Consider the following 20,195-nt stretch of genomic DNA (forward strand, 5'->3'; position numbering starts at 1 on the left):
GGATTTTAAAATGCAGCTGCTCATTTTGGGGCCTCAATATTTGGGTGCTCAGTTTCTGAAATGCTTCTAAGCTCTGATCTGTTGAAGGGTGAGGTGCCTATAAGTTCTGAAAAATCAAACCTTTTGAAAGTGTTTCAGGAAAAGCGTACAAAATTACTATTTAGTTTTGAAAATATATTTCAGAATTATCTTGAATCTCTTCTCCTCAAAGTCATCTTGCAGGACTTCACAGATTTGACTGAATTCTGTTTTATCTTTGCTTTCCTCCAGCTGTTCTCTTGGCTTTTGGTTTTAATTGTTTGATCTCTGACTTTCTGATATGCCCTTCCTTCTCATTCTGCAAAGGTACCAGAATCCTTTTGACAATTACTAGGCTTTATTATCAGCACAATCCATGTCTAGCCTGTTAACTATTGAAACTGTAAAAGTTACCTGCACTGTAACGCTAGAAGGTGAATATGATCATCTTCCCATAATAGATATTTGGTAGATTTGAAGGAATTTGTAAAAGTTGGATAATTCTGCCCTAATGAGATCTTTTAAATATTTTAGTCATGATGAATGGGCTCCTGTCAGCCCTGCCTTACACATCATACACTGTTTTTATATAGCTGCTTTTCCCAGTCAAATATGTGGTAACTGCATTGGCTTTTTAATGCAGAAAATAGGAGCTGTCACTTCACAGAGATGACTTCTCATGGCAGGGCAAAATATATACATGAAATTGGCAAGTTTAAAGTGCTTTAGGCAAAGGTGCTTCTCTCAGCCTCTTCTGCAGTAATCTCTGCATAAATAATAGTATTTGAACAAAACCATTTCACTAAGGTATATCTTTATTAGTAAAGAATACAGGATTGATCTAAAGTTTCCTCTTCCACTGTGGCTGCTGTCTGCTATGTTAAAATTGCTCAGTCATCTTTGAATAGAGTGCCATATTTGCTGCTCTCAAGTGTAGATGAGAGTAGTAGAATTACTAAATCATCAGATTTAAATCCTTAAAATTGGCACTTGTTGACAATTTTCTTTGTTCTAAGTTCTCCTGAGCACCTATACTAGTACTTGAAATACATTTACCAAATTTCTTGCCTTGTGGAAGCTTCTTTCTGTTCTGCTGTTCCTTCTCTTCTTCTTCCTTAGTTAGAAAACGTATTGTAGGTTTACTTGGTAAGAGACTGTTGGGGGGAAGGGACCTGCTGCTGTGCGTATCACATTAAGTTAGCTAGGGAGATGACTGCCTCAAACTCAATGTCAATGAAAGATGCTCCAGACTTATTTGTCAGTGAATATAAAAATCTACTAAGAAATGGAAATACTTAAAACTTTCTGTGAGGCTAAGAATTTCAGTAGATAGTGCAATAAAAAGTTGAAGGTTAATGAACTTACATTGTTTCCATAGATTAAAGGGAGAGAAGAGCAGAAGACAGAAGTAAACCATCATCCATTTGTGTGTATGGCACATGGAATTTGCAAACCACCCAATGTTAGAATAGACTTTATAAATTTTGAAAGGACAGATTGCTAATAATAAAAGGATCAACAGAACCCCGTAAATAGCTTAACTTCATTGTTTGAAGTGGTTTTATGTGTTAGTTCTGATTGAGAAAGGATTTTAGTATTGTGGCTGACAATATTACTGTGTAGGGTGAGTTTTTACTTAAAAGCAAAATCTGTCTTAAACACATTCTAAAAAAAGCGTCTTATTCAGATCAGTTGGCAACATAATTATTATGGTTCACCATTAATACTTACTTTCATGAATAATAGCTGTGTACTGTATACAACATGTCTGTGTTCTGTATGATTGGTTTTATTTAGAATTCTTGTAAACTGTGAGCTGTGGAGACAGTATTCCTGCCTGGTTTTTATCCACACAAGTGATAAGGAAACAAATGGCACTTTACTGCAATATATTGTTGTCATTCTAGGCTACTGTCTCATTATACACATCTCTGGTAGCACTCAAAACTTTTCCAGATTTTTCCACATCTTTTTTGTCTTGTTACAAAATAAGACTTACTTTGGGATGTTGGTGATCACTAACTCTTGAAAGAACAGAAGAGGGAAGATAGGGGATATCTAGGGGGAAGATAGGGGATTCTGGGGGAGGAAAAAGAAAATTGAATGCAGAATAAATTGGTGAGAACTTTTATATTGATTAAATTTCTTCTTCCAAAGCTACACTTTTTAATTACCAAGTTCAAATACTTGTCTGAGGTTTCAAAATTCTGACTGCTGCTCAAACTAAATATTAGACTGACTTAAAATCCATGTAATTATTTTATTATTATTTTATTAAACCCTGGTTAACTGACAGTAAAGCAGATATGCCATACTGCTTGTTTGGACTATTTCTTCATTTAGTGAGTAGTGTGGTGCAATAGGAGCAAACACATAGAGCAATGAAGCTGTTTCTGAGGAGCTAGCACTTGTGTTAAATGACATTTCAAAGGATTTTACTTTGGACTAGTTCTGATTTGGTTCTATGAACTGGAGGTCCATTAGCAGTTGCAGCACATCCTTTGGTTTAGCTTCATCTCAAAGGTACACAATTTGTGCACTCTGTGATGCAAGATAGTGCGGTGAGTAGGAAAAAATGCACAAAAATGGACTAATCTAGGCTGAATATATGAGGCAGTGTTAGGAAGCGGTAGGAGCTGCTTTTGGTTTAGGTCTCAACATTGCAATTAGGTTTGAACTTGATTTAGTAAATAGGTCTTTTTTTTCTAGGTATTAAGATTTAGGATGATAATTTTGAAATGGATCGATACCTCTGAATGTTGTTCACATCTCAGTAATTTCAAGAATGAAATTAATTCATTTTTTATATTGTTCAGTTTGAAAAGTCAGGAGTGAGTTGACAACTCTATCAGCAAGCACTAATCGAAGACTCCAGACTTCATTTTGATCTTTGAAACATGTAGCCCAGTCTAGATTAAAATAGATTAATTTAGAAGTATTTTATGGTTTTTTGACTAATGGGGGGGGGGCATAATTAATTTGATGGACATATATTTTGAAAAAAAAATTTGTTTTGAATTTAGTGGTTTCTTGAGTCTTATCATGTCCTGGTCATCTCAATTATGATCTATTCAGGTTTTTATCTACAAGACTGGAGGCAATTTTATTGATGTCGACACATTTTCTGCTCCTGATAATGGAAAACATAGGCACGCTTATAAGTTCTTTGTATAACTGTTTTTCAGTTTGCTGCAGAAATATATTGTGGCAGAAAGTTTTCTTTTTGATGGTCAAATATCTGGAATATCAGTCCGTATGCAATAAACTGACTGCCTAAAAATCTGTCCCTTCAGCTAGAAATACTTATTGTAGCTGTTTGCCCAGGCAATGAGTTGTTGGATCTAGCGTGCAGGCACTCAGGAGTCAGTGCTTTGGTTATGCATTCAAGTATATTTTGCTGGCAGCTAAGTTGTGTTCTGAGGATTTCAATATAACGTACAGTAGGAAAAAGGAGTAAAATTACTTCCTCTTCATTAAAACCCTTCCTTTTTTTGCCTCTTATGTGAAGTTATGGTCAGGAACACTTCAAATCACTTTCTTAAGTTGCAGTTATTACCTCCGTGTGATTGGGTAAATGCTTCCATCTTTTCATTAATGTAAGGTGGTTTGATGACAGACTTAGGCACAGCATCTTGCTCTTGATTTATGAAAGCCAGGTACTGCTGTGGCCTTTCACTGAACCCTTTGAAGCTGCACATAGTGTATTAAGAAGACTTGGTTCTTTTTTAAAATGATAACCAGGCATCTGAGAGTAGAACAGAAGTAGAGATTCTCTGTAATGAAAAATAGTAGATTATTACTTTAAACTTCCTGAGGAGTGAAATACTACAGAAAGTCTATTTATTTGATATTATGTTTCATTTGCTATGTGTTTTTTTGCAACAGCTTAAAGAGAAGAATAGAGCAAAGGTTAAAAAGTTCATGACCATCTTGAAGAAGCTTCCAAATAACTGACTTGTTAAAGAGAAGTAAAGTACTTTTATTACAGTTGTATTGTAAAACAGTACCTTAAATCATTTGTGTTATTTGAAGGGGTATATTGAAATAATGTTTTGCCCTGGATTCTTGGACTTGATGCTCTGATAAACATTGATACTTATGTCTTTAAAACATAAAACATATTTGAATATTTGAAAATATTTGAAATGTGTGTTGTAGTTTTCAGTGTTTTAGAGAACTGTTAGAATGTGGAGGAAATGTGGTGTACTGTGTAGTATTTAACAGCGGCAATTCCTAGCAAATTGATTGACCCACTGGGTTTAGAGGTAGGAGATTTGCTCTTACTTTGTAATTTTTGAAATCCTTCAGGGTGTTTAGAGAAGTGGCATGGTTTTGAAAATAAAGCTGTAGGGAGACTTCAGTGTGTATTCCACAGCTCTACTTCGTTAAAGTAGTCATAACGAATGACTGGAAGAGCTTGGCTTATTTAACATGCCAATGGGAGGGCTGAGAGGAGGATACATATGCTAGCTCTGAATGTGTTTTGGGAATTAATTTCTGAAAAGAAGGTAAGAGAATAGAGAAAATGTTGTTAAGTGGTTGTAGAGCTTGTAGAGCAAAAACTAGGAAAACATTTCTAATTCTGGAACTGTGCAATTCCACAACAGTGTCTAGGGTTTAGGATCCCCCCTCCTGCCCCCCAAGTTCTGGGTTTCATGAGGCAGTTTAATAAACTTACAAAGCATAGGGATAGCATAGGGAAGACACCTGCAGATACCAGTGTACTGGACTCATTAAGAGCAGATTCCTATACACTACTGTATTTTTCTACAATGTGTTTTAAGTTTGCTAATCGCTCTGATCAGGTGACTCAGTTATATAACAATAAACATATTACTGTTATGTTTTGCATTTCACCACTGTTCCATATCTGTTTATATGTCGTACTTAAAATATTATGTCACATAGGATATATAATAAATAGTGGTGAGCAACATCCAGTTTGAATTATGTTCTAAAAAGCATGTTCCCACTAAACCATGCACTTAGGGTAAGGTTTAGTTATACTTAGATGAAATTCAGTGGACTCCGTTCTGTAGGAAAACAAAGCAAGTGCAGGTCTGCTAGGGGGTCTTAGAGGAAGTGACCTGGCTGTGGCTCTGGAAATCCCATTTTAGCTGGGCATGATCTCTGCCATCCTGGGTGCTTACAGAGGTCCCTTTTGACCTTGTAGCCTGTGAAATCTTAGCCCTCTTCTTTGTTTTCACACTGTACTGTTTTGTTCTCTATAAAGCGTGCATTTCTCATATAGGTTTTGGTAGATTAATATGAAATTGCATGTAGTACAGAAAGGTTTCTGATATTTGTTTCAGGTTAGTAATTCTCTTAATTATTTCTTTAAAATTCCTTTACTCTGAATGATCCTTTTCCTCATTGGATATGCTATTCCCCTAAGGTTTTTCATGTGTTAATGAAGAGAACTTTTAATGTTTAGATTCAAGAACCACAGTTTTATTTCAGTTCTGTTGATGATTTGCTGTGAAAATGAGCATGTCGCTAGCATCTTCTCACTTCAACTTGCATAAATAATACTAAATTATTTTAAAGGTACATATGAGGCTGTGTCAATGTCTTTTGAATTGGTTTGAAGATGTACATCTAACCCCTTTATTCACACTTAGTTTTTTTGTTTGTGTAGAGTTTGCAGTTGTGATCAGTGGCAGGTATTACTGCTCTCACTGTCCTGATACAGTAGGTGGTATTTGGGGTAAAAATATCTTATATTTCAGACCACAAGTGATTAAATTTTTTGGTTTTGCCCTTTTAAAGTCAGCTCAATTGTGAAAGTGGGGAGGGTAGTTTCTTGGTCTTCAAAAGTGATTAAATTATTTTATTTAGATTAAATTTGACTTGTGCCATATGTAAAGTGTTAATATGTGTGAAAGCAGATGGGCTCTGTAACTTTGGAAACAATAGTTTCAAGATAAAATAACCAGTGAATACAGTACAGCGTGTGGACACATTTGTAGGAGAGTTTCATGAGATACGTGGACGCAGTGCCTAAGTTACTTGTCACTACCTTGACTATCTAGCCATTCCCTGATGAGCTAGCCTGCACATGCCCTTTTGCTCTCCAAAGCTGACATGAGGTACTTTTTGCCTTTTTCCTGTCTTTGTTCTGAAGGTAAAATAAATAAAATGAGTAGGTTAGTCCAGTTCCACTAGGTTCAGAGTGAAAATATATAAAATGGGAAAGGAAAAGCAAGAGATCCTCCTGTATTTTTTGTGAGAGGCTATTTTACCTGTACAGTGTTTTTAAGCACCTCCTTTATTAAATCAGAATTGATGCATTTTTAGAGATGAGTGGAAGGGAAGGAATATGCAAGATATGTATTTTCATGTTTTAGAGGAAGTTGGGTAAAGAAAGAGAGCAGGCTTATGAGAATGTCAAAAAGAAAAGATACCTTGCAAAAGTGTCAGATTAGCTCAAAAAAGAGTGCTTTTTCTCTATCATCACTTTTTTTGATCTGCATGAAGGAAAGAGTTGGGGTTTTTTTGTTACAGAGGAGATACCTGAGTATATGGTACAGCTATTTAGATTATGTAATTTACTTCATACCTGTTGCATGGGAAAATGTTGTTTGTATCTAAAACGAATACAACTTCAGCCTTTAGTGTGATATAGACACTGAATATATTAACTACTTTTATCTCTGTCTGCCTCCTATTGTACTTGAAATACGTGGCCACATACAAATACTAGCATAACTGCAGGGTTTGTATGCTTGTAAAAACAAATGTTCTTGTAAAGACAGAGGTTTGTCTTTTTATCTTCCTATCTGCAATCCCATAAGCAAACATATCTTTATGGTGTTACCATTAAGTGGTTACATTTTAGTGAAATACCAGATGTTGAGCATACTGTTACTAAGATTTGCCACTTCCACTAAAAACTTCTGGACTTCTTTGGTTTTGCAGTAAATTGAAACTAACCAGAAACATATTTGGTAGGTTGGCTTGAACTAGAACCATAAATCAAACCGCTCATATTTTAGCTGCAGGTGAAGATCCTGTTCCAAATTAAGAGTTTTGGCATTGTTTCTTTTCAATTTGGGTCATTCACAATAGCATAAATATTTTTAAAAACAGTAGATCATTATTTTTTGATAGGGTTAATGCACTCCTGAAAGGCACAGTTGTTCTTTAGAGTGGTAGAAATGTTTTCTTTAGTGTATGAAGCTTGGAGGTTTTATGTATTTCTAGGTGCTATGCTTAACTGTCCTTTAAAAAGATTTAAAGTAGACTTGACCGAGTCAGCAAGCAGTGTGAACTTTATCTTACAGCTTTTCTTGGAGAATAAATTATTTTTGTGTTTAAATGTGAATTTTATGTTAATGGAATTGGCTTATATTCATGAGGAGAATTCATCAAACAAAAATATTTGGCATATGCATGGTATAAGGGGAAAGGAATTAGGCCCTTGAGAGATCAAGATGGTTTGTCTTAGGAGCTGCCGAACCCAGCACCCTGACAGAGGCGATGCTGCTGCAGCTCTGTGTCCCCAGGTCCAGTAGCGAGGCTGAGCATGTGTTCCCGATAGGCATGTGTGCACACATACACATGCTACATGTACATACATACGTGGTCATCCATACAGATCAACACAGAAACCACAGCACTCTCACGAACACAAACTGGACCAATGGCCTGACCTTGTTTCACCTTTCTGGCTGGTCAGGATGAAAGCCTGTTTGTGGAATATGTATACATAAGTATACATATCTACAATATGGATGCCTCCAGTAGCTGGTGTTTGACACTCAGTCTGTGCAGTCGCTGGTCTCCCATCCCCAGTCTCTGCAGTTGCCAGCACGTGGGCATGGGAAGCTTGCAGTGTAGCTTGCAGCTCCATTCCAGTTGCTGGTGCTCAGCCTTGCTCTTGCACACACGCACACAGATGTGCACACACCATGGATACTCCCAGTAGCTTTAGACACTCAGTGTATCCAGTAGTTGACTCCTGGCCTCCCTGTTGCCTCATGCACAGACACACACGTGCAAATGGGTCCTTCTGGTATCTGGTGCAGACTTATCAGTAAGTATGCAGGCTATCAGTAGCTGACCCTTGCACCCCAGAGGCTCTCCTGTAGCTGGGACCTCCTGTTTCCTGCTGTAACCAACTGTCAGGCCCCTTGGTCTCCCCAGTGTCTGCCTCAGACTTGTGGCTGCTCTGATACCTCGCTCCCAAGCCTCTTCTCCTACTCCTAGTCCAACTTGATGCTCATGAGCAATTGCTCTGAAACACACACCCATACAACATGCATGCACCCCACTCTCCCCAGTTTCTGGCAGCACAGACATGTGCACCCCTATGATTCATGGTACCCTCTCCAGTTGCAGACACTCAGACCTCCAGATGCACACAGAGCCTCCTGCCCAGGAGTTAAAAGTGGAATTTAAGGAGAAGACAGGCCAGACTGCAGTGATCAGTGTAAGGTATGCCCAGACAAGCATCCGGACCAGCAATCTGTTTCAAGTGATCAACCCCTTTTTTTCGCAGTGTTTACCTCAACGCTGTTCCTCCTCAAACCACCCTGATCCCTCTTTTCCTGGCCTTTCATTTTCCTTAAGCATCTCATAATAAATTTTGGGTCATCCCAAAGTGCTCTTCCCCTGAATCCCGTAATGCCCCTATAGGCAGTAACCCCCCCGTCAGATTGTAAACTGAGCTTGGAGCCCCTCCCTTCTCTTTAGCTGGTGAGTGTCAGACCTGGATGGGCTGATGGCTCCCCTGGGACAGCCCCGTGGGGGAGCTGGGTTAGGGTGCTCAGTTTTCTCCCATTACATTATTGGGGTTCCTGCCCTGTTACTGTTCCTCTGTACTTCTTTGTGTTTATGGTGATGAGCCTCTAATCACATAACTTAATAGTTTGTATAATGGGAAGGTGGGATCATTTACCTGCTAGTATTTGTGTTGAAGTGCATTAACACCACCAGTGCTTTGTTAGGTTAATTGTTGTAATGGGATGTACTTAGATGGTGAGGAAGTTTAGATAAACTGGGAGGTTAGGCTTTTCTGGGAGGAAGATTTTTTGCATCAGTACTAGTACAATTACCTAATCCAAAGGATTTAGACATTTGTGAGGTGGTTGAGACCCTAATGACGCTGCAGTAGAGAATTGTACTTGTAAATGTAGTAAATCAATGGAGTAAGCTACTGCCTATATATTATGGGATATCTATATCTCCCACTTTTTACATGTATGGACTAATGAATAAATTACGCGGTTTGGTTTATCAGAGGGCCATGTTTAAAAGGTGTTTTCTTGGGAACTATCCCAGGATGATAGCTTGTCTGCTAGACATCGGGGTTTGCCACACCGAAGAGATTTCAAGTAACAAAAGAGCGAAGAAATTTATGACAAGATTTTCCTTTGTAGGAAGCTTCTTTGATTTTTCAGGAAGAAAAAATGCTAACTCCTCATTTTGATTTTTGCATAAACCCATGGGTTTTTGTCATGATGTTAGTGTGACAGGTCAAAGCTGAACTCAGCAAAGTAAAGAGTGAGAACTCTCACATAAGCTCTGTGTTACATGATTGTCCAGTGGAAGCCTTTGTAGAATACTCTATATTATTCATAAGTCTTACTTTACAGAATGCGATTTTATGGTATGGTAAAGAAATGAGTATGATATATTGCTTAACTGATTACATGGGACCTATACAAAACATTTAACTTGAAGTGTATTAGCTTTATATCTAATAGAGAATTAAGATCACATGAGCTGGAAGAAGCACTTTCCCTAAATTGCAGGTCACCTTGTTTCGTACCATCCTAAATCATCTATACTGAAGGGCTACTTGCTGGTAAAAAACACTGAAGAACTAAATAGTCATTCCAGAGTAATTTTTTTTTTACGATTAGTCGGTATTTAGGAAAAAAGTGCATATAATTCAAGTTTAATGGGAATATTTTTATTTTTCTTAAAGGAATTACCTACGGTTCTGCTTATTCATCAGATGGAAGGGAGTGAAGGTGCATGGACAATATTACCGTTAATGAGAGAGTAAGTGTAATGAATACCAGTTATTTTCAGAATTTTTTGTAGCAAAGAATATAAATATTAATTACTGAGACCTTTTTTCAGAAACAAATTTTTGAACGAGAGTTGTAATCTTATCTTTTCACCTTCTTACTCTACTTTTTTTTGATTTTCCAAAGCAATTTTCTGTTAAATGTCATTAAATCAGAGAAAGCTATTTTAAATAAAAAAACCAGTAATAATATAATGTAACTGAACAACTATCTTCAAATCGTTGTGGGTTTTAAAATTATTAGGGAAGTAAACTGGTCAAAAGAAATACCATTTTCAAATACTTATATTCCTATTTGGTCCCCACTTCTCACAATGTAAGGTGTGGGGTATTTCAGGACTTTTGACTTTTCAGATTACTTGGCTGAATGAAGTGGACAAATAGTTTTTAAAAATAGATAATAATACCTGCCGGGGTTTCTATCTTTTGTTGCTTACAGTGTTTCTAAGAGGTGGTATGCCTCTATAGTGAAAAGGTGTAGGTTTCAACATATTTTTAGAAGCTTATGTGGCCAGTTTTCATCTTAGTATGGTCAGAGAAGACAGGTAATCTTAAATCTCTTTTCTTCTTAGCTTATGCAGATGACTCCAAGGAAGACATGCTGCATTTACATGGTGGTATGTTGCAAACTGTCAGGAAGCAGTGATTCTTGTTTCAGAAAGTCCTAAAGCTCCATGGTGCTGAAGACTATCCTTTGTCTAAAACTTGCATTTGAAATTGATGCCAGAGGCTCTGCAGCCTCTTGAGATTTAGTTTAGTTAACATAATTTATTAGAGTTACTCAGAAGGATGTTGGGGTTTTTTTTGTTTGAGGTTTTTGCATCATAGTGGTTTCAGGACAGGATGCTTTTCCTTTTGCTTTCCATTGCTTTCTCTGTGTGTAGAAACATGAAAATAGTGCTTGTATAGTAGCTATCTTTGAGATACATGTAAACTATGAAAAGCAGCAAGAGGAGAATTAAAGTAAATTGAAAAACTGGAAGATGATGTTCCAACTATCAATCATCTTTGTTTTTCCTTCTGAGTTCCTGTTTCAATGACCTAGTGGTTCCTCTCCTGAATTATTTATGTCTCGGGGACAGGGTTTACAGATACAGCTCTTACAAGACAGCAAAACTCAGAAGCAAAAATACAAATATTCATTTGTGTGATAAAGCAGAAGAAAATTCTTCAGAAATCAGAAAAGGAATCTTAAGTAGAGGATTTCCATCTTGAGAATTCTGGAATTTGAATTTCCTTGTGTCTACTGTTTCACTTAGCATTTTTGGCAGAATGAAGATGGAGTAGTTTAGAAGTATGTCAGTGTTGTAACGCTTGTACTGTTTAGTTTTCTCAATGGACAGAAGAGAAGGAAGGGAGATCAGCCTATTCTGCAGCAGCTGATGATGCTTGGAATTGTGATATAAGATGCATTCTTATCTGAGAACTGCTTTCGAAACAGTGGCTTTCCTCAGTTCTGTAGTTGTCAGCATTTTTAAGGAGGCCTCTAAACAGTTACAGCAATTCTTAATTTTTAGTTCTTGGCCACAGGTTAACTGGGACAAAATACTTAATTTCAGAAGATGCAATCATAATACATCAATGGATGTCTTATGACACAGTATCCTTACTGTCTCCAGAAGGCCCACTACATTTCTTCTCAGTAACCATGTTCATTAAGCAGAGAACAGATCCCTTTTTTAAATTATTACCCCGAAACTGGATCTTACCTGAGTATCTCCAATGGCTCCTTGCAATCTGAACTCCAAATTTGTCTGCTATGAGGTCTACATAAGACTCTCTGCAGGCCTTAAATACTTAGCCTTGAAAATCATTCTGTTTGTCCATCAATAGCTAGATGAACAGATCATTCTTTTTGTGAACTTCTATGTGATGTGTTCAAAAGATGCAGTAATTCTTTTTGTGGGGGTCATTCTAGTATTTTCTCCTTGCCCTTCACCGACCTGCTTTCGTGTAAATCCAGATATTTCTCTCCTAAAGTTCTAGCTGAGCACTAAAGTGTGAAAGAAAAGCCTTCAGTCTTCACATAGCATTGAATACTGTACATATTTAAAAACATGAGGGTGTCTGATACCCTTTCTGTACTTGTTTGGCAAGTTTTAGAAGGAACAGCTAGGAAGTGTCTTTCCCAGCTGATTGTATCTTGTTTGCTTGCCTGAATGGCAAAGAGTTGCCCAGATTTCAGTGTTGAGTAGGCAACAAGTATATGCTTTTATGAACTAAAAGGATTAATGGTTTGTGAGTTCTTCTGGCTATTAGTTTAGCAGATTAAGTACCGTAAGCAGAAAGCAGTGAATAATCAAATACTACTGCAAGACACAGAGGAAAGGTAGCTTTATAGGTAGATGACTGTCATGATTTAACCCCAGCTGGCAACTAAGTCCCACACAGCGACTCGCCCACTCTCTCCCAGTGGGACTGGGGAGAGAATCAGAAGAGTGAAAGTGAGAAGACTCATGGGTTGAGATAAAGACAGTTTAATAGAGCAAAAGCTGCACATGCAAGCAAAGCAAAACAAGGAATTCATTCACTGCTTCCCATCAGCAGGCAGGTGTTCAGCCATCTCCAGGAAAGCAGGGCTCCATCATGCATAACAGTTACAAATGTCATCACTCTGAATGTCTCCCTTTCCTCCTTCTTCCCCCAGCTTTATATGCTGAGCACAACATCATACAGTATGGGATATCCCTTTGGTCAGTTAGGGTCAGCTGTCCCAGCTGTGTCCCCTCCCGACTTCTTGTGCACCCCCAGCCTACTCGCTGGTGGGGTGGGGTGAGAAGCAGAAAAGGCCTTGACTCTATGTAAGCACTGCTCAGCAATAACTAAAACATCCTTGCTTTATCAACACTGTTGCCAGCACAAATCCGAAACACAGCCCCATACTAGCCACTCTGAAGAAAATTAACTCTATCCCAGTCAAAGCCAGCATAATGACTTGTCCCAGATGGAAAAAGACTGAACTAGTTTAGCACCATCTGGTGCTTCTAGAATGTAATTAAAAGACCTGCAGAGGCAGGTATCCCATGTTCTAGCATAAGTATTTCTCAGATAGGGGGGTTGGTGTTTTTTGGTTTTTTTTTTAATGCAAATACCGTTCCCTAAAACATAAATGATCCTCTCACCCTTTTTTAGTTATTTTTGCTGACTTACATTTCTGCTGTTTATTTTCATTGCTGATTTTAGCAGTGGGAAATGCTGTAAAGGAAGAAATCTGTGATGTTTATAGGTGCTAATTTTCTTATCCCTCTCCTCAGATGATTTATTTAATTAAATCAACGTAAAAGCTTTGCAAAGGAAACTGGACAAGTAAAGATTGGCCTTTTTTTCCATTAGGATGTCAGGAATTAATAAGGCTTTGTTTTGTTAAGTAGTGGAAGAATTAGGCTGGGAGGAGTAGAGAAATAAGGAATGAGAATTTTCTCAAGGAGTCAGGAATCCTGCATTGAGATTAGTTTTAGCTTTGAGGAATCACAGAATCACTAAGGTTGGAAAAGACCTGTAAGATCATCAAGTCCAACCATCAACCAACAAACACCACCATGCCCATTAAACCATGTCCCACAATGCCTCGTCCACATGTTCCTTGAACACCTCCAGGGATGGTGACTCCACCACCTCCCTGGGCAGTCTGTTCCAATGCTTCACCACTCTCTCAGTAAAGAAATTTTTCCTAATATCCAGCCTGAACCTCCCCTGGTGCAACTTGAGGCCATTTCCTCTTGTCCTGTCGCTAGTCACTTGGGAGAAGAGACCAACACCCACCTCTCTGCAACCTCCTTTCAGGTAGCTGTAGAAAGCGACAAGGTCTCCCCTCAGCCTCCTCTTCTCCAGACTGAACAACCCCAGTTCCCTCAGCCGCTCCTCATAAGACTTGTGTTCCAGACCCCTCACCAGCTTCGTCGCCCTTCTCTGGACACGCTCCAGCACCTCAATGTCTTTCTTGTAGGGAGGGGCCCAAAACTGAACACAGTATTTGAGGTGCAAGGTAGGGGAGTCCCTTGAATTTGTGTAGTTTCATTGTACTGAGAAAGCTAATGAAGTTTTTAGGTTGGGGATGATCAGCATCAAACAGCTGTGAGAAGACCTGTCATTAGGCATTTTCATGATTGTTGCAGTGATGTTAGATGACCAACAGTGGGGCTCCTTGGAAGAAAGTTAAGGTACAGAAGGGAAGGTAACTTAAACTGCTATCTGTAAACTTCTGAATTCATAGGTGGCTATTAGACATGTAGGACCTATACATAAAGCATGTCCACTCTCTGTTCCCTTCTTTCTGGAATAACTGGTGCTATATAAATAGATAGCAGCAGAGGCAGTATCTTTATCCATTCACTGTAGTCCTTTGATATGTAATTCTACGTTAGTAGTAAAAGTTTCTGTTTCTGTTAAATGAGTAATTGATTGCAAAGTACTTATATTTGGGGAATGTGGGTTGAATCTATCATTCTGTTCATAAGCCAGTTTGTTAGTAAAATGTTAATTTCTTTTGTTAGCTTCTCTGTTACCTATGGTAGGAACTCCTCATGGATTTTCTTCTGTGAAGAAGATACAAGAATACAAGTTGTAAAGCTGCTGGAAACACTTGGAAGATTTGACGGGTCTAAGGTGAAATAAAAATTTAAATATTTAACTTTCTTTTGAATGTGCTTGAATGGGGTTTTAGGTGAAACATCTGGAATCATTTTAAGTACAAAATTTTAAATACAGAATTTTAGAATTCCTTGTTACGGAACAGTTTTTGTGGTCCAGAATTTAATTTTATAACACTGCCTGGAAAAGATGGAAAAGAATGGAAAAGATGTATGCAAACAGCTTAAAATAGGGGGATAGATTTCTGTTGCTGAGGCTGAGAGAGAGTGAGCAAGATATTTAACATGAAGTAGTACAAGCGCCTGTCTAGCTGTTGAGGAACTGCTAAAATTGAGCAGAGAAAAGATTCCTTCTGTGAATAGCCTGAAAATGAGGTAGCATCAGTAAAGAAATTAATATAGTCTGCTGTGTGGTCCCTTCTCCCCATTTTCCTCTCTGTCATCAGTTCTGATTATCATCGGACAGAATGACTGATGTTAGTTTGACTAACTGTCTCTGATCTAATATATTATTTGCATTCTGTTTCTGAACTGTCTTGGTGATAAGTCAGTTTTCTTTACCTGCTGGAAAAGAAATAACACCAAAACACTTGCAGAACAAAAGAAAAATGCAGTCACCAAGGAACAAAGTAAATTTGGCAATGCAACTGACACGAGAGCTGTTAATGTTTAGAATTCTCAGTGTCCAGAAAAAAATTCAGCTTGATGTCTGTCCTTTTACCTGGAATAAAAGAAGCCAAAATCTCCTCTGTGAAATATGTTTTGCCTCTATTGTTACCTTGACTGAGTATTAAACTCTGCTTCAGGTATCACTTTAGCATATTTACTTCTTTTGCAGGCATATGGCCTTGTTGTGTTTTCTTATAATTATTTTCTAAAATTGTAGTATTAATTCAGAGATCTTACTTTTTAAACACTCTGTCTTCAAAATGGCTGACTGAATATATTCAGGCCTTTGGACTATCTATTTATTTTTGTTTCAGAAACATCTGCTCTTAATTGATGATCTCAGAATAGAAACATAAAAATTTTTGTTCTAGATGCTGCCCTTATGCCAGGGTTAATCTCTCCTTTGCATTACATGTAAATTCTATTACAAGAACAAATTATGTTCTAACCTACATTAAAAGGAGAATAAAATGTTTTGCTTTTGTACATAGCAATTGTCATCTTAGTGTAACAGTCCATAACTGATTCCTTGTATACAGTAGTCCACTAGTCACAAAATCTAAGATGAGTTAGACCAGAGTGAGCTCATTCATTATTCATTTTAAAATGTCAGCAGTCTGCATAATAAAGAGCTGTTATACATTAATCACAATAAAAGGTCTACAAGGGGCATGTGAATAGTTGATGAATCTGCAGCTTTTCGATCTGGATATGTAGAGACTAGTAACAGAACTATTGAGACTGATATGAATGTAATATTGAGTGAAAACAGATGTGTGGAAGCATCATGAGAGACTGGGGAGAAATGTTAAGAGAATGACCTGCATTGATAACCAAGGACATTACTGACTGCAGTAAAACTAAAAAGCAATGAGGAATATCTGATTTACATAAAGACCTCAAGGCAAGCACTCAGATGGTGAATTATATCTGAACATCAGGAGACACTTTTTTACTGTGAGGGTGACTGAGCATTGGCACAGGTTGCCCAAAGAGGTTATGGAGTCTCCGTCCTTGGAGATAACTCACAAGCTGTCTGGACATGATCCTGGGCAACCTGCTGTATAGGTGGCCCTGCTTGAGCAGGGGAAGTTTGACCAGATGATCCGTAGAGGTCCCTTCCAACCCCAACCCCTCTGTGATTCTGTGTTTGAACAGCAGATTGATCCAACCTGCGCTTTCAAAATGGAGGACGGCAGCAAGGTTAAACCAAATTGTACGTGCCACTCCTCTTCCTGTCATCCTAACAGGATGACGGACTACAGCCCCAAAGATGTCCAGAATGAGTAAACCAAGCTGATGGGCAGCAATGACTTAGTAGCTATTGATACCTAAAAGGTGTAAAAGATCTGTCTAAAGAACAGTTTGTCTTTGAGAATCATAAGAACTCATAAGATGATGTAGTAAGACACAATGAGGATGTGGCAGCAGAAATCTCCTGTCCTCTGTGTCAGACACAAGTCTTGAACAGATGAATTTGGCGCACTTGTCTTGGTATTTATGAGTAAGTGGATACAAAAGTGAGTGGGTAGAATCAACTTGATTAGCAGGTTAGGTAAAGTCACCTCTGCCCTCCCTGAGGTCTGGTATTGAGTTTTGTTGCATCACATTCCTTCAGCTATTAAAGTGTTCGAAAGACTTTGGAGTGCTCTTACTAAAGGTAGGTGATTTTTGCCATATTTGAAGCACAATACGTTAAATGATCCAGTGGATGGTAGTTATTCATAATGCAAAAATCACATTCTTTTTTTTTGATCCACATTTTTGCCTATATGCAATTTGATTACCATCATTCCTTAAGTTACTTTGTAAGTTCCTTCACATATAATTAATTTAATCTTGTAAAGCCAGCCTGCAAGGATGATCAAACACTGGAACAGGTTGCCCAGAGAGGTTGTGGACTTTATTCAAAACATGACTGGACAGAGTCCTGGGCAACCTGCTCTGGCTGACCCTGCCTGAGCAGGGGGATTGGACGAGACAATCTCAAGAGGCCCCTTCTAACCTCAGCCCTTCAATGATTCTGGGATTCAGCGCTCTTTGAATAGATGGAAGCCAGGGCATAAGCTGGAATTGGAAAATACAGTGTGTATTTGGATTCAGAGAGCTGCCCTTAGTTTCATTTCTTACCAAGTTTTGTCCAATTATTGTGAACAATACGCTTCCCTTGTTTTTGTTTTCCGGTTTGCTTTATTCAGTGTGAATGCAGTTGTCATCTTCACTAAAAGGATGCTGTAGATGAACAAAATTGTTTCCTATATTCCTTTACAGGAGTGGTTTTTAGGTAAAGCATTATATGATGAAGAATCGACAATAATTCACCATTATGCCTTTGCTGAAAATCCTACAGTCTTTAAATTTCCAGATTTTGCTGCTGGTTGGGCACTTAGCATTCCACTGGTGAACAAGTAAGAATTGAATTTTTAATCACTTCTTGTTTAGTGATAGTAATTAAGAGTGTTTAATTTATACATTTTTTCTAGATGCTAATCAGTATTATTTTAATGAGTTATGATTTCATATGGATTAATATTTTCTATAAAAGATGAAGGTGTTCCTGCAGTACAGTTGAAGATCTTATTGCAGATCATATAGATATGCAAAGTCAAATTTTAATTTTGAGCTGTCTTTGAATTGAAGCTGCTGATTGCAGCTTAGCTATGGCAGACAGCTTGGGATATACTCAACCAGTGCAGGCTGGCCTCTCGTGGGTTTGACTTCAGAACCTGCACTGAGCTTTTGTTGCTGCCACCTGTATTACCAGCATCCATGCCGATACATGTAAGTCTACTTGAGTTTGAGGATCTAAGGTGTGTCGCAAGACATTCAACCGGGCACAGTAATGTACAACTAGCTCTGGGTATGCCTACGTAGACTTGTGGTCCCACTATAAACTCACCCAGAAAATACTCCTTTGACAAAATTCCGTTTCTTCCTTATTCTACACATTCCAAGCATAATTATTATAAATAAACACTTAAGAACTCATTACTGGACAAGTATACAGAAATAGATTTCTGTATCATTGTTGTGTGCGTGATTTATTTTGCTTCACTCTGCCTATCTAAAAGTTAACGTCATGTCAGCTAGTTAATAGTTGTCCAGTACTAGTCGCTCAACTCGTTCAATACCATCTCTTGTCATTTTAAAAATGTATTCTCCCCCAGACAGCAGTTTTGTTCCTGGATCTTAGAGTGACTGCATTGCCCTCTAGAAGCGTTTCTCATGCTATAGAGACAACCTAGGTATTTATTTCAGATTAGATGCTTAGTTTTTGAATGAGATTTGAAAAGTTCATAGATTTCAGAAGTTGAATGCATCTTACTGTAGCAAGGATTGATGTTTTCATAAATTGAAGGTGCCTAAATACTGTGCTTCAGAATACACAAGAAGAATATTGTCTGAAGTTTGAGATGCTGATCAGTATTGGGCTTCAAACGCACTGCTGCTTTTAATCTGTTGAAAATGTTATGCCAGACTCTCCATTTATTCCAGATGAGAACTTTCTTCTTGGGCAGGAAGAATGTATCAAAATGTGTGTGCTGAAAATTAATATTAACCTCATCATACTGTGCTCAGACGAAAAAAAATTGATAGGAAAAAGAAATATAAGTTGCTTCTTGGGTCATTAAATACAGAAGTGTGATTTATTTTTTCTTCTCCTTATAAAATGGTCAGTAATACTGGCCCCACTTTGCTGCATACAGTAGTGACTGATTTCTTTTTTTTAATATGTTTTTTTGAGTAAATTTCTTCATCTTTAATTGCATAGGCTTGCAAAGAAGTTGAAAAGTGAACCACTCAAGTCAGACTTTACAATAGATTTAAAACATGAGGTAAGCAGTGTTGTGATGAAGGAAAAAATTGTCTCAAATCTATATATTTGAATGGTGATAAATGATAATGGAAATAATAGGTTTTTTTTTTTTAGACATTGCTAAAAAGTTTGACTGCAATGGTATGTTTAATTTATTTCCCTTCCTTTACAATATTGTATTACTTTAAAACTATATTTCAAGCATAGAAGAATTCATGAATAAAACTGCATTCATATACAAATACATACATGGTTGTATACAGTAAGGTATCTTCTAAGGCTTGCTCTATAAAGAAGGAGAGAGACTTCCAGTCCACGAAGCTCAAGCTGACATGAATAGCATCTCAGATACTAGCCAGCCTCACTCACTTTCTAGATCAGACTCTAAGAGCTAGATATGATGGACTTAGTTTCCTCAAGCTATTTAAACCAAACTGTTGTGTGAACAACCAACTCAGCAACTTGCAGCATGGAAGTCTGGAATTACTTTTTTTTTTGCCTCTGGTTTGCAACAGTTTTAAAAGGTAGTGCTAGGTCTTTCAGAGAACAAGTGAGTTGACTGAAAGGAATATGAGAAGAAAGGGGTGGGGAGATCTGAAAGAAGATCAGTGCTACCTTTTCTGAAGCTTTTTTATTTTTTCTGCCTTCAAAATGTTTGTGCACCCCAGGGTTTTCTACTGTCACCAAGGTGAACTCCTGATCCAGGGTGGAAGGGGAGGATGAATCTGGAATAAGCTTGCTGATTTTGGCCTGAAACTATGAGTGATGTTGAATTCATTTTAATTTTTTAAAACTCCTGAAAGTCAGCTATAAATTGTGGTTCTGGCCCAGAAGAAAAAAACCACCTTACTTAAAACTACTGCTGCTGTTTCAGAGCTTTATTCTGTAATGGTTATAAACCTCCTCATTCCCAACATAAATCTACCATGTATTTTTAGAGTATAAATTGGTATACCATATTTAAATGAATTTGGGTTTGTGCCAACACTGTTCTTTCACAGTTTCCCCTCCTTGACTGATGTATTTCCCAAAAGCAATTGGACACCTTTCAGCTTTCATTTTTCTA

At 37.8% G+C, this 20,195-nt stretch overlaps 1 protein-coding gene across 1 annotated transcript in view; it reads left to right on the forward strand.

Annotated features, from left to right (window-relative positions):
- B3GLCT (beta 3-glucosyltransferase) overlaps positions 1-20,195 on the forward strand; it is a 66,582-nt gene that overhangs the window by 25,553 nt on the left and 20,834 nt on the right. Inside the window, exons 5-8 of the mRNA XM_059819340.1 lie at positions 9,950-10,026; positions 14,548-14,659; positions 17,584-17,720; positions 19,085-19,148. Coding sequence (XP_059675323.1) covers positions 9,950-10,026; positions 14,548-14,659; positions 17,584-17,720; positions 19,085-19,148 — 390 coding nt within the window. The remainder of the gene's footprint in view (positions 1-9,949; positions 10,027-14,547; positions 14,660-17,583; positions 17,721-19,084; positions 19,149-20,195) is intronic.

The sequence above is a fragment of the Gavia stellata genome, chromosome 1 (assembly GCF_030936135.1).
Source record: "Gavia stellata isolate bGavSte3 chromosome 1, bGavSte3.hap2, whole genome shotgun sequence".
Taxonomy (NCBI): Eukaryota; Metazoa; Chordata; class Aves; order Gaviiformes; family Gaviidae; genus Gavia; species Gavia stellata.